The sequence below is a fragment of the Aquarana catesbeiana genome, linkage group LG01 (genome assembly GCF_042186555.1).
Source record: "Aquarana catesbeiana isolate 2022-GZ linkage group LG01, ASM4218655v1, whole genome shotgun sequence".
NCBI classification, from domain to species: Eukaryota; Metazoa; Chordata; class Amphibia; order Anura; family Ranidae; genus Aquarana; species Aquarana catesbeiana.
Genome location: NC_133324.1, coordinates 368,178,171 through 368,191,359, shown reverse-complemented (window position 1 = coordinate 368,191,359; position 13,189 = coordinate 368,178,171). Strand labels below are relative to the sequence as shown.

Genomic DNA, 13,189 nt, shown 5'->3' with positions numbered 1-13,189 from the left:
GAAGGACAGAGAGGGCAATCTGTAACCAAGACCTGAAGCGCCGAACAGTATGTTGCTCGGGTTCGGCACATCACGGATCTTGTGAACAGATTACTGGGAGGGGCTGGGGAAGACCCAGCTGTCATGGTGCACGTTGGCACCAATGACAAAGTCAGAGGCAGATGGAGTGTCCTAAAGAACGATTTTAGGGACTTAGGAGCTAAATTGAGGAAAAGGACCTCCGAGGTAGTATTCTCAGGAATACTACCGGTACATTGAGCCACACCAGAAAGGCAGAGGGAGATTAGGGAAGTTAACAAGTGGCTGAAGAGCTGGTGTAGTAAGGAGGGGTTTGGGTTCCTGGAGGACTGGGCCGACTTCTCAGTCGGTAACCGGTACTATAGAAGGGACGGACTGCACCTAAATGAGGAGGGTGCAGATCTGCTGGGAATGAAGATGGCCAAAAAGTTAGAGGGGTTTTTAAACTAGGCAATGGGGGGGGGGGGGGGTCCAGAGGCAGAGATAGCCAGCGCGGAAGATATTCCAGAGGGTAGTATTGGGGGCATTAGTGGTAGGTTAACCAAAGCACAGAAACACAAGGTGAGTATAGTAGCAAGTCCTAGTTGCAATCTCGAAACACCCAACACGAGGACAATATGCGACCGGTCTAAACTATGTGGCATGTTCACCAATGCCAGGAGCGTGGCGGACAAGATGGGTGAACTAGAGATACTGTTGTACGAGGAGGATTTGGATTTTGTGGGAATTTCAGAGACCTGGTTCAACAGCTCTCATGATTGGCTGGCAAACATTCAAGGGTATACCCTATACCGCAAGGATAGAGAGGGTAAAAAAGGGGGAGGGGTATGCCTATATATCAAGAATAATGTACAAGTGAATGTGAGAGATGACATCACTGAGGGAGCTAGAGAGGAGGTGGAATCCTTATGGGTAGAGCTCCAAAGGGATGAAGCTAAGAGGAAAATAATACTGGGAGTATGCTATAGGCCCCCTAACCTGAGGGAGGAAGTAGAGACAGATCTCCTATCACAATTTGGATTAGCAGCAAGGATGGGAAGTGTTATCATAATGGGGGATTTTAATTATCCAGACATAGACTGGGCGGAGGGAACCGCGCATTCATTTAAGGCTCGCCAGTTCCTTAATGTCTTGCAGGACAATTTTATGGGTCAGATGGTAGACGCACCAACTAGAAATAAAACATTACTGGATCTACTGATTACCAACAATACAGACCTGATCACGGATGTGGAAATACGGGGCAATTTAGGTAACAGCGATCACAGGTCAATTAGTTTTAGTATAAATCACACAAATGGAATACAAAGACACTGAATTTCAAAAGAGCCAACTTCCCTAAACTACAAACCTTGTTAAAAAGGCATAAAATATTAGGAACAAAGAATATGGAGGAGAGATGGGTTTGCTTTAAGAGCATATTAAATAAGGGCATTAGCCAATGTATCCCATTGGGTAATAAATTTAAAAGAGCGAACAAAAGTCCTGGATGGCTTAACTCCAATGTAAAAATGCATATAAAAGCAAAGGAGAAGGCCTTCAAAAAATACAAGGTTGAGGGATCATCCTCAGCATTCAGACTTTATAAAGAATGCAACAAGAAATGTGAGGGTGCAATTAGGACAGCTAAGATAGAACATGAAAGACACATAGCGGAAGAGAGCAAAAAAAAAAATCCCAAGAAATTCTTTAAGTATGTAAACAGTAAAAAAGGGAGGACAGACCATATTGGCCCCATAAAGAATGAGGAAGGACATCTGGTTACAAAGGATGGTGAGATGGAGAAGGTATTGAATGTATTCTTCTCCTCAGTCTTCACGAGTGAATCTGGGGGCTTCAGTAACCAAAACTGCAGTGTTTATCCTCATGACACAACACAGGAAGCACCTCCATGGTTAACAGAGGACAGAATTAAAATTAGACTTGAGAAACTTAACATTAATAAATCACCGGACCAGATGGCTTGCATCCGAGGGTACTTAGGGAACTCAGTCAAGTGATTGCCAGACCGTTGTTCCTAATTTTTACAGATAGTCTACTGACTGGAATGGTACCAGCTGATTGGCTTTTCTCCAATGTAGCACCAATATTTAAAAAGGGCCCAAAATACATCCCTGGGAATTACAGACCAGTTAGCCTAACATCAATAGTATGTAAACTCTTGGAGGGGATGATAAGGGACTATATACAAGATTTAAGTAATAAGAATGGTATCATTAACAGTAATCAGCATGGATTCATGAAGAATCGTTCTTGCCAAACCAATCTATTAACCTTCTATGAGGAGGTGAGTTGCCATCTAGATAAAGGAAGGCCCATAGACGTGGTGTATCTGGATTTTGCAAAAGCATTTGACACAGTTCCCCATAAACGTTTACTGCACAAAATAAGGTCCGTTGGCATGGACCATAGGGTGAGTACATGGATTGAAAACTGGCTACAAGGGTGAGTTCAGAGAGTGGTGATAAATGGGGAGTACTCAGAATGGTCAGGGGTGGGTAGTGGGGTTCCCCAGGGTTCTGTGCTGGGACCAATCCTATTTAATTTGTTCATAAACGATCTGGAGGATGGGATAAACAGTTCAATCTCTGTATTTGCAGATGATACTAAGCTAAGCAGGGCAATAACTTCTCCACAGAATGTGGAAACCTTGCAAAAAGACCTGAACAAATTAATGGGGTGGGCGACTACATGGCAAATGAGGTTCAATGTAGAAAAATGTAAAATAATGCATTTGGGTGGCAAAAATATGAATGCAATCTATACACTGGGGGGAGAACCTCTGGGGGAATCTAGGATGGAAAAGGACCTGGAAGTCCTAGTAGAGGATAGGCTCAGCAATGGCATGCAATGCCAAGCTGCTAACAAAGCAAACAGAATATTGGCATGCATTAAAAAGGGGATCAACTCCAGAGATAAAACGATAATTCTCCCACTCTACAAGGCTCTGGTCCGGCCGCACCTGGAGTATGCTGTCCAGTTCTGGGCACCAGTCCTCAGGAAGGATGTACTGGAAATGGAGCGAGTACAAAGAAGGGCAAAGCTAATAAAGGGTCTGGAGGATCTTAGTTATGAGGAAAGGTTGCGAGCACTGAACTTATTCTCTCTGGAGAAGAGACGCTTGAGAGGGGATATGATTTCAATATACAAATACCGTACTGGTGACCCCACAAATAGGGATAAAACTTTTTCGCAGAAGAGAGTTTAACAAGACTCGTGGCCACTCATTAAAATTAGAAGAAAAGAGGTTTAACCTTAAACTACGTAGAGGGTTCTTTACTGTAAGAGCAGCAAGGATGTGGAATTCCCTTCCACAGGCAGTGGTCTCAGCGGGGAGCATTGATAGCTTCAAGAAACTATTAGATAAGCACCTGAATGACCGCAACATACAGGGATATGTAATGTAATACTGACACATAATCACACACATAGGTTGGACTTGATGGACTTGTGTCTTTTTTCAACCTCACCTACTATGTAACTATGTAACCTAGGGCTCCTCCTACCAGGACAGGAAACACGTTAAATCCCTGCGGAGAAAAGGGTGGTCCTCCAGGCCCCATGTCAGTATTTCTCAAGAACCGTAGGATGTACCTGCAAAACATATGCATAATACACATAACTCAAGACATAACCGGGTGGGAATCAGGCTGTCCTGGAAGACTCTCAGAAAAGGAGTTACCGGTAAGTCTAACTCAGCTTTTCTCAATGTGTCTTCCAGGACAGCCCATGAGACCATGAGCCAGAACTTACTAGTCTACGGAGGGACAACTGCCTGAAGGACCTTTACGACCAAATGCCTGCTCCTGAGAAGATAGGAGGTCTAGGCGATAATGTTTAACGAAGGTCGAAAAACTGGACCATGCGGCAGTCTTGCATATTTGTTCCGGTGAGGCTCCAGCCCTTTCAGCCCAAGATGCAGACAAGGCTTTTGTTGAGTGCACATTGACAAAAGGTGGAGAAACCTTCCTAACCCCGTAGGATTCCGAAAAAGCTCGCTTTATCCACCCAGCTAAGGTGGCTTTGGATGCTACCTTTCCTTTGTGTGCTCCTGAAAAAGAGAACAAAGCGTCTGTTTTGCTAAAGGTCTTGGTGACCTCTAGATAGACGAGAAGAACTCTTCTAATGTATAAAAACATTTTTTTTTTTTTTGTCGCCCTTCGGCATACTGCAAGTGGTTGGCAGCACAATATGCTTTGATCTGAGGAAGGTGATGGCCACCTTAGGCAAAAAAAACCCGATCTGTCTTTAAAACAATCCGATCCTCAAAGATTGTGAGGAAAGGCTCCCTAACTGAAAGAGCCTGTAGTGAGGTAATTGCCACAAGGAAAATGGTCTTTAGATTAAGTAGTTTACCAGAAATATCCTCCAGGGGCTCAAAAAGGAAATTCTATTAGACTCTGAAGCACCAGGGACAGGTCCCAGGTAGGACAAGTATCTAACACAGGGGTCTCAAACTGGCGGCCCTCCAGCTGCTGCAAAAGTCCCATCATGCTTCTGCCTGTGGGAGTCATGCTTGTAACTGTCAGCCTTGCAATGCCTCATGGGACTTGTAGTTTCGCAACAGCTGGAGGGCCACCAGTTTGAGATCCCTGATCTAACAACTACTGGTCTAGATCTAGATATTGATTTAAAGAATCTAGCTATAGTGGGATTTTCCAAGAGAGAATAATGAAGAAAACACTAATAGCTGCCGCCTGTACCTTTAAAGTACTAAACGGAATGATCTTTGTCGACCCCCTCTTGAAAAAAAATCAAAATTGAATGAACATCATGAGTTAATCTTTGATTTTCAGATAACTATGAGTTAAATTTCTCCCAGAGTTTGGAATATATAGGTCTAGTAACTAGCTTTCTGCAATCTACTAGGGTTTTGACTACTTTTTCTGAAAACCCATGGGCGCTTAGTATTTTTTCTTCAGATACCAAGCCGTCAAGTTTCAAGAAGCCACCTGTGGGTGCGATACTGGACCCTGAGACAAGTCTTGTCACTTCGGGAGGCTGAGCTGCGGCTCTGAAACCAGTCTGCAAGAGAGAAAACTATGGCTTCTTGAGACAAAAAGGGGCCATTAAGATGAGATTTGTCTCCTCTAGAAGAAATTTCCGGAGGACTTCCAGAATTAGCCTGATCGGCGATAAGGCAGAGGCTGAATGGCCACAGATTCACATGAGCATTGATCCCCAACAATTAATCTGCTGGGTTCAGGGGAAAGAACTTTTCTGTTTTGCAATTGCTCTGATTTGCGAAAAGATCTGCTTCGGGAGATCCCCATCTGTCAGCAAGTCCTCCAAATGAAGGGACCAATTGTCCCCACACACCTGGTAGTGGCTAAGGTAATCTGCACGATAGTTTTGTGTCCCTTTCAGGTACACTGCTGTGATCGAGGCCAGATTCCCTTCTGCTCATAAGATCCCCTAAGCTTTAGATTGAAGCATCTGACTTCTCGTACCTCCTTGTTTGTGGAGGTATGCAACAGTAGCGATATTGTTGGATAGAATCTGGAGATTGTGACACCGGATTTCCATCTGAAATGCTTCCAAGGCTCTCTGAACCGCTAGAAGCTCTCTGATTCAATGAAGCTCTTGCTTTTAACCTTAGCGGAGCCAGCACCCCTCCCAACAACTCTGTAAAGATGCGTTTGGCTCCAGACAATCCAAAGGTTAGGGCCTGGAATTGAAATCTCTGTCCCCATCTTGACTGCTAGTCTCAAAAATTTCTGGAAAGCTGGATGTATAGGGATGTTCAAATAGGCATCCCTCATACCCAAAGTGGCCATGAAGCAGTTCAGGTGAAGCAGATTTTTGATTGAAAACACTGCTTCCATGCGAAAATGCTTGTACCTGATTGAGCGGTTTTGAGACTGGAGGTTCAGGATAAGCGATACTTTCCCGACGGCTTCATGATGACAAAGATATAAGAATAAAAGCCCTTGCCTTGATCCGATTGGGGGACCGGGATCAGGACTCTGATCTATTCACGAAAAAAATTCTGGCCGAATTCACCAAGGCCGAGGTCCTAGCAGTCATTCTAACGGACTCTGCAGAAGAATATGCCAAAAAGCCTACTGCCCAAAAGAGGAGGGAAGGATTTCAGAATTTGTTCTCTTGAAGTTCCTGCCGAAAGACAGGTCTGTATTTGTGTCATACTTATAGGTTTCTGGCTACACAAATGGATGTTAGGGCTGGTTTAAGATTAGTAATGGATGAATCCCAGGCCCTGCGTAGGATATCTCCTCTTCTATCCATCAGATCCCCAGGTGTGCCCATATCGTCAAACGCTAGGTCTGTGTTTTTTGAAACTTTTGAACGAGGTGTGTCTAACTTGGGGCTTTTGTTCCAAAGTTGCGCTGAGTCCTCTTCAAACAGAAACCTTTTTAGGTTACTGGGAAAAAAAAAAAGTTTTTCTCTCTGGATTTCCCCACTCCAGCTTGATTGTATCAAGAAGGGAACTATGTACGGTTAAAACTCTAGCCTTTTTCTTATGCAGGCCTTCATACATAAGGTCATATTTAGACATTTGTACCTTCTCTCCTCCTCTATATCAGGGGTTGTATAGATAGCCTTCAACAAGTCAACATCCTCCAACGACAGCTTGTAGCTAGAGCCTCTGATAGATTATCTATCCCTGGGCCCTGCATCTGATCCCGATTCTTCCTGAGAAGAACAGGAAGATCTAGTTTCTACCTCAGAATCCTCACTCTCCGCGCTCTGTGGTTGAGCACTAGGACTGGCTGAAGTCCTATCTGGAGATGGCCCCTGAGAGGGGACCTTTATTTTAGCAATTAGGGTTTTAAAAGAGCTGAACGTTGAAGTTAGCTCATCCCTAACTGAAGTCAGCAATTTCTAGACAGGAAACAACTGGGTCATCCTTGACTAGGCTGTCTATACAAGTGCAGTAGACAGCTTTGCTCCATGAGGAGCTCAATTTGTTTCCGCAAACTGCACATTTCCTTTTTGGTGGCTGCGCTAACAAAAAAATGACCTAGGGTGTAATTTAAGCCACTCTAACTCCATAACACCCCGTGCAGGAGAGAGGAAAATGTGCCCCTTTCACAACTTCCACAGGGTATAAGGGGGAAACTCTCACAGGATGTGCAAGGAAGTACAAACACTTCAAGCTTACCTGTGAGCTGCTGGTGCCTGCATCCGCTGCCTGCGCAGGTGCTGCAGAGGAATTTATGCTGCCCGCTTAGGTGATCCACAGCCTCTGCTGAGTCTTTACTCTTTTAAAACACCAGCCTACCAGCATCCCTGTTCACGCAGCTTTGAGACAGGAACCAGCGTCTCTGGCGCCCACTGATGACATCAGCGGCCCTGGAAGTGCTCCGGAGGCATTTTCTGTGGGCCAGCTTGGAGAGCATAGCTCTGCCCGCCCCCCCTGCGCCTTCTTTCTCTTTTACCTGCACATACAGCCAGGCTGTCAGCAGGGAAACAAGCCACCATGGGACTCGCACTCTAAGACACAGGCAATCACCACGGTCCTGGCCTTCCCCAGGCCCTGAGAACAAGAACAGCAGCCACCAACCTACTCCCCGGTGGAGGTGCCGCTCTGGGTAGAAGACAAGGTGTGAATATTCCCCAACATCCACAGGAGCCATGCTCATGACCCTAGGGAAACCAGATTCCCCAGTCCAGAGGAAACGCTAATACGGTCATGGGGCCTGGAGGACCGGCCTTTTATCCGGTGGGGGTTAACGTGTTTCCTGTCCTGGTAGGAGGAGCCCTAGGTCTCATGGGCTGTCCTGAAAGACGCCTTGAGAAATTGCTGTTCAGAGACGCTCTCCATCCATTCTGACAGAGCTTAAACTATTTTGCAAAGAAGAATGGGCAAAAACTTCACTCTCTAGATGTGCAAAGCTGGTGGAGACATACCCAAAAAGACTTGCAGCTATATTACTGTGAAAGGTGGTTCTACAAAGTATTGACTAGGGGAGTTGAATATAAAAGCACGCCACACTTTTAAGATATTTGCAAAAAAACAAAAAAATGTGAAAATAATTTTCCTTCCACTTCACAATTATGTGCCACTTTATGTTAGTCGATCAGATAAAATCCATTTAAATTTTTGGTTGTAACAAGACAAAATGTGGAAAATTTCAAGGGGTATGAATACTTTTGCAAGGCACTGTATACAGTATATAATATTTAGGGGTTCCAAGTAATTTTATAGAAAGAAATACGGATTTAAACTTGAAAGCAAAAAGTGCCAGAAAAAGCCTGGCCTTCAAGTGGTTGAAGTGTAACTCCACTTTTGCTGAGAAAAAAAAAATCCCCTTTGGGTGATCTATGTACATTGCAAGGATCTTAACAAACTTTGCTGCAGATTCCTACGTTCTGGTATTCTGAAGAAATCCCTGTTTGTTCCCCTGTGCTGAGTAAGTCTGATGGGAGTGGTTTCATAATTATCAATCAGCTGTGCACCTGCAGGCCTCTAATGAGGAAAATTGCAGGGCCTGTATTCCTTTAGCCATGATTTCCTATTGAAAGTATGTCACCAGGAGATGCCAGAAATCTGACTTGTATCTTGGTGCAGACTTCTGGGAAAATTGGTGAGCCAATCACACAAGCAGGAAATTATGTTTCTAGGGGCATTCTGTATACAAAACACCTCCAGGTAGCCAGATTGCATTTTCAGAAAATTGCAGAGCTGCAGATTGAAAAGGAAAGGTAATTTTTAATAACATTCAACTACAATATGACTTGTGTCGCAATTGTATACGCTATATTATTTTATCTTTATTTGCGATTTTTTTTCCCATGAAAGTGGAGTTACCCTTTAACCGCTTCCCGTCCGGCCCATAGCAAAATGAAGGGTGGGCGGTGGTTCAGTTATCCTGACTGGGTGTCATATGATGTCCAGCAGGATAACATGCCAGGGCGAGTGCGGCTTATCAGTCTGACACGCCGCATTACCGATCGTGGTAAGAAGCCTCTGACAGAGCCTTTTTACCACGTGATCAGCTGTGACCAATTACAGCTGATCATCACATGAACCAGGTAGTGCTGGTAAACGCTGACAGGGATCGGCGGCTCTCCCTGTCAGGGGGGGTCTATGCTGATTACACATTGTCATATGACGCCCAGTCAGGATAACTGAACCACTTCCCGCCCGTCAATCTGCTATAGGCCGGACGGGAATTGGTTAAACAGCTAAATTTAAAAAAATCTGATTTGTGCCAGTTCTCATTTGATTTAACCACTTCCCGACCAGCCACCATCATACTGCGGCAAGGTGGTTCGTTCCCGCAAATCGCTGTACGTTGGTGCAGGAACTCAATTTTGTGGCCAGCGGGGGAGCCAATTAGTGGGTCTGGTGAACTCTATGTCCGCTGGCCACCCGCGATCATTGCCCATAGTGACAGAACGGGGATCTGCCTATGAAACCAAGGCAAATCTCCGTTCTGAAAGGGGAGATCACACAGATCCTGCCTTTCTGCCATGCAGGAAGACGGATCTGTGCGTTTCCCCAGTCACACAGTCCCCCATACAGTTAAAACACACAGCGAGGGAAGACATTTACGTGTTAACCCCTTCCCTGCTAGTGTCATTAGTACAACAGTGCATATTTTTAGCACTGGTTACTGTAATAATGTCACTGGTTCCCAAAAAAAAAAAAAAAATAGTGTCAAAAACGTCAGTAAGGTGTCCAATTTGTCCGCCGCAATCCTGCTAAAAATCACTGATCGCCACCATTACTAGTAAAAAAAAAAAAAAAAAAAAAATTAATAAAAATGCCATAAATCTATCCCCTATTTTGTAGACACAATAACTTTTGCACAAACGTTTATTGCAATTTTTATTACCAAAAATATGTAGCAGAATACATATCAGCCTAAACTGATGAATACATTTTTTTTTTTACTTTTTTGGGGGGGAAATGTTTTATAGCAGAAAGTAAATTTTTTTTTTTTCAAAACTGTCGCTTTTTTTTTTGTTTATAGCGCAAAAAAAAAACAAAAACGCAGGGGTGATCAAATACCACCAAAATAAAGCTCTATTTGTGGGGGGGGGCATCAATTTTGTTTGGGTACAGTGTAACATGACCGTGCAATTGTCAGTTAAATGGACACAGTGCCATATCGTAAAAAATGGCCTGGTCATTTAGGCTCCATTTAGCGCGTTTTTTGATGCATTTTGCAGAAATGCACGGGAATTTTTTAACATGGGTTCCTATGGAACATGTTCACATCAATGCCTTTTTGTTTCTCTGCATTTTTGGAAAGGGTCAGGGACTTTTTTTCATGCAAAATGCAGCGTTTTGCATGTAATAGAATTCAATGGACAAGCATCAAAAACGCAAGTGCACCGTTTTTGCAGCGTTTTTGATGCGTTTTTTTTTTTTTTTTAGACTGTAAAAAAAAAAAAAAAAAAACGCAAAACGCAAATCGCGGCAAAAACGCCGCAAATACGCTGCTCAAAAACGTGGCAAGCATGAAAAAAAAAACCTCCAAAAACGCTCAAAAGCAACATACATAGGTTTGAATCGAGCCTAAGGGGGTAAATCCCTCCGGGCTGAAGTGGTGTAAAAAAAAAAAAAAACCACAACTACTACATTTTTCCTAACAAAACCATGGTGTAATCCACCTGAAAACATTTAGTTGCGATGACCTGTACAGTTTTACTAACACAAGTCAAAGTTGCAAAACAGTGTTTAAGCATTAAGATTTTTGTTTTACCCTCTGTCATGAAGGGGTTAACCATCAACCGAAATCCACTTGCCCGTGTATGTGGTATGTTGATTGTGTGGACTGTTGACTATAGATCAATTATTCCTACTGGAATAATTTATTGGAGCATGTATAGCTACCATAAGGCCCCTTTCACAAGGGCGGCTGTTCTGCCGCTGTTAAAAGCATGTTTTGTTATTTTGAAATTCAGAGAATCCTGGCAGCATTCACTTGCAGTTGTACATTGCGATTAGCTGCGTTTAGAACATTCTTGCCATTTCCGATGGGCTTCCTGTTTTCTTTCCTTGTTGCCACTGCTATCTGCAGGAGAAATAGTACACTGCGATTATGTGCAGATAGCTGCGCTAAATCGTTCCTGGACGCATTCAACTTTATTTTTTCTATCTGCAAAAAAAAACGCACGTAACGGAACCATCACTAAACGCAGGCCATAGGAAAGCATTGTGTGCATTTAGCTGGGGTAGATAACTTCATCTGTCCGCAGCTAAAAGCACAATTCGATCCGCCTGTGTGAAAGGGGCTTGTGGACCGTACAGACGATCCGAATATTGGACGAAAACGGCCGTCCGAGGAAGAATCGTACGATTTTCAGATCGTGTGTACACTACTTTCAACATCTGAGCACAACAATTCATCCGATAATATTCGATCGCACACGCACGAAAATTTTCCTTGTACGATTCCAGATCGTACAATTTTCGTTTAGTCAGTATAGTTGTTGCCCGAAAATGCAATACAAATACGTTACAACACATGACATCACTTCCGAATTTTTTTTTCTGTTGTACGAGATTTTTCATGACTTTATCTACCTATTCAATTTGGACTATTAAGCAAAAACAGTCGTACAGTATTCGGATCATGTGTATGGATCTGATCATACAATCAGCTTTAGATCTAATCAAACAGGAGGAGCCACCTATCCCATCCATTTCCAGACAGGTCCTTGCACTACATACTTGTTGATGGATCTAATGCAGCAGAGGTTGCACAATCAAATTGTAACATGTATAGTGAGAGCTACAGCACACAATACACCCAAGGCTAATTCTGATCTTTATTTTACCATACAAATACGTTACTCCTGCCATTCTAAAAATACGAAAACATACAAAGCTGACAGCTTTACTGTAACATGCACACAACGTATTGTACATAGACATTGGTGACTACGTTCTAGCTAGAATGACAATACTCGGCACTGGAGACTACTACTTGATCCCTGACCTACACTCATCCAAAACAAACCAAGCATACAGAGTAGGAGCAACAAAGGACGCCCGGAAACCGGCTCCCTGTGTACAGAACAGCTGCCCGTCCCATAACAAGACTCCACACACACCATGACCCTCCACATATACATACACTGCCATGTGCCGCCGAGAACCCGGAACATCCAATAGCCGCCTCTGATAGGGCGCAGGGAGGATGGGGGCGGGGTTTGGACGGGAAGGTCTGTATGAGTTTGGCGCCAAGTGAGAAAGTTGTGTTGCTTTGATTGGAGAAATGTGTGTGAGGTGCTGCTGCTGTTCTCCTTGACTCCTATAATGGACGATGCTACTTTGTATAAGGCTGAAGAAACAGCCAAGTGTATGGCTGCTCTAGTCCAGCGTTAGTCAGTGTGTGTGCTTTTCTTTTCTTATAATTCAGAATGAAAGCACGTCAGTGGCTTTAGTAAACGTGTGGCAGAGCAAAACAAGTACTGAACCTTGGGCTGGGTTGTGAAAAAGAAATTTTTCTATTTATTGTCGATGAAAAAAGAATTGTCCCCTTGTAACACGGGAAATAGAAATACCATAGAAGAGAAGTCAAGCCAGGAAACAAAATCTGCAAAATACTAGTTTGAAAATAAAGGCAAATCTGCTTTGCACTACAAGTGCACTTGGAAGTAAAATCGCTGTAGATCTGAGGGGGACATGCAAGGGAAATAAAAAACAGCATTTTAGCTTGCACATGATTGGATGATAGAATCAGCAGCGCTTCCCCTCATTTCAGATCTACAGCAACTGCACTTGTAGTGCAAAGTGGATTTGCCTTTAGTAAATCAACCAAAAGTGTCTATTTGTAGTGAATAACACATACAAATAATAACATAAATTGCAAATGGTTGCATCCAAGTGAAAGCTTGGTGGGAGTAAACTCCCTTGGCTGATTTTTACCTATAGGTAAACGGTCAGGGGCGTTGCTGGGTCTGCAAAAGATCTGTGTCTAGAGCCCCTTGCAGCAAAGTAAAAAAAGTCATACGCTTGGGTGGGCATACACATGTATATAATATACGTGTGTGTGTGTATATATACAGTGAATGTAAAAAGTCTACACACCCCTGTTAAAATGTCAGGTTTGTGTGCTGTAAAAAAAAAAAGAGACAAAGATAAATCATTTTAGAACGTTTTCCACCTTTAATGTGACCTATAAACTTTACAATTGAAAAACAAACTGAAATCTTTTAGGGAGGGGAAGTAAACATTAAAAAAAAACTAAAA

The 13,189-nt window shown here is 43.3% G+C and overlaps 1 protein-coding gene across 2 annotated transcripts in view; it reads right to left on the bottom strand.

Annotated features, from left to right (window-relative positions):
• FANCC (FA complementation group C) overlaps positions 1-12,134 on the bottom strand; it is a 335,114-nt gene extending 322,980 nt beyond the window's left edge. For both annotated transcript variants that reach the window (XM_073633174.1, XM_073633184.1), the window contains exon 1: positions 12,072-12,134. In XM_073633174.1, coding sequence (XP_073489275.1) covers positions 12,072-12,102 — 31 coding nt within the window. In that variant the 5' untranslated portion in view covers positions 12,103-12,134. The remainder of the gene's footprint in view (positions 1-12,071) is intronic.
• Positions 12,135-13,189: the final 1,055 nt, after the last annotated feature.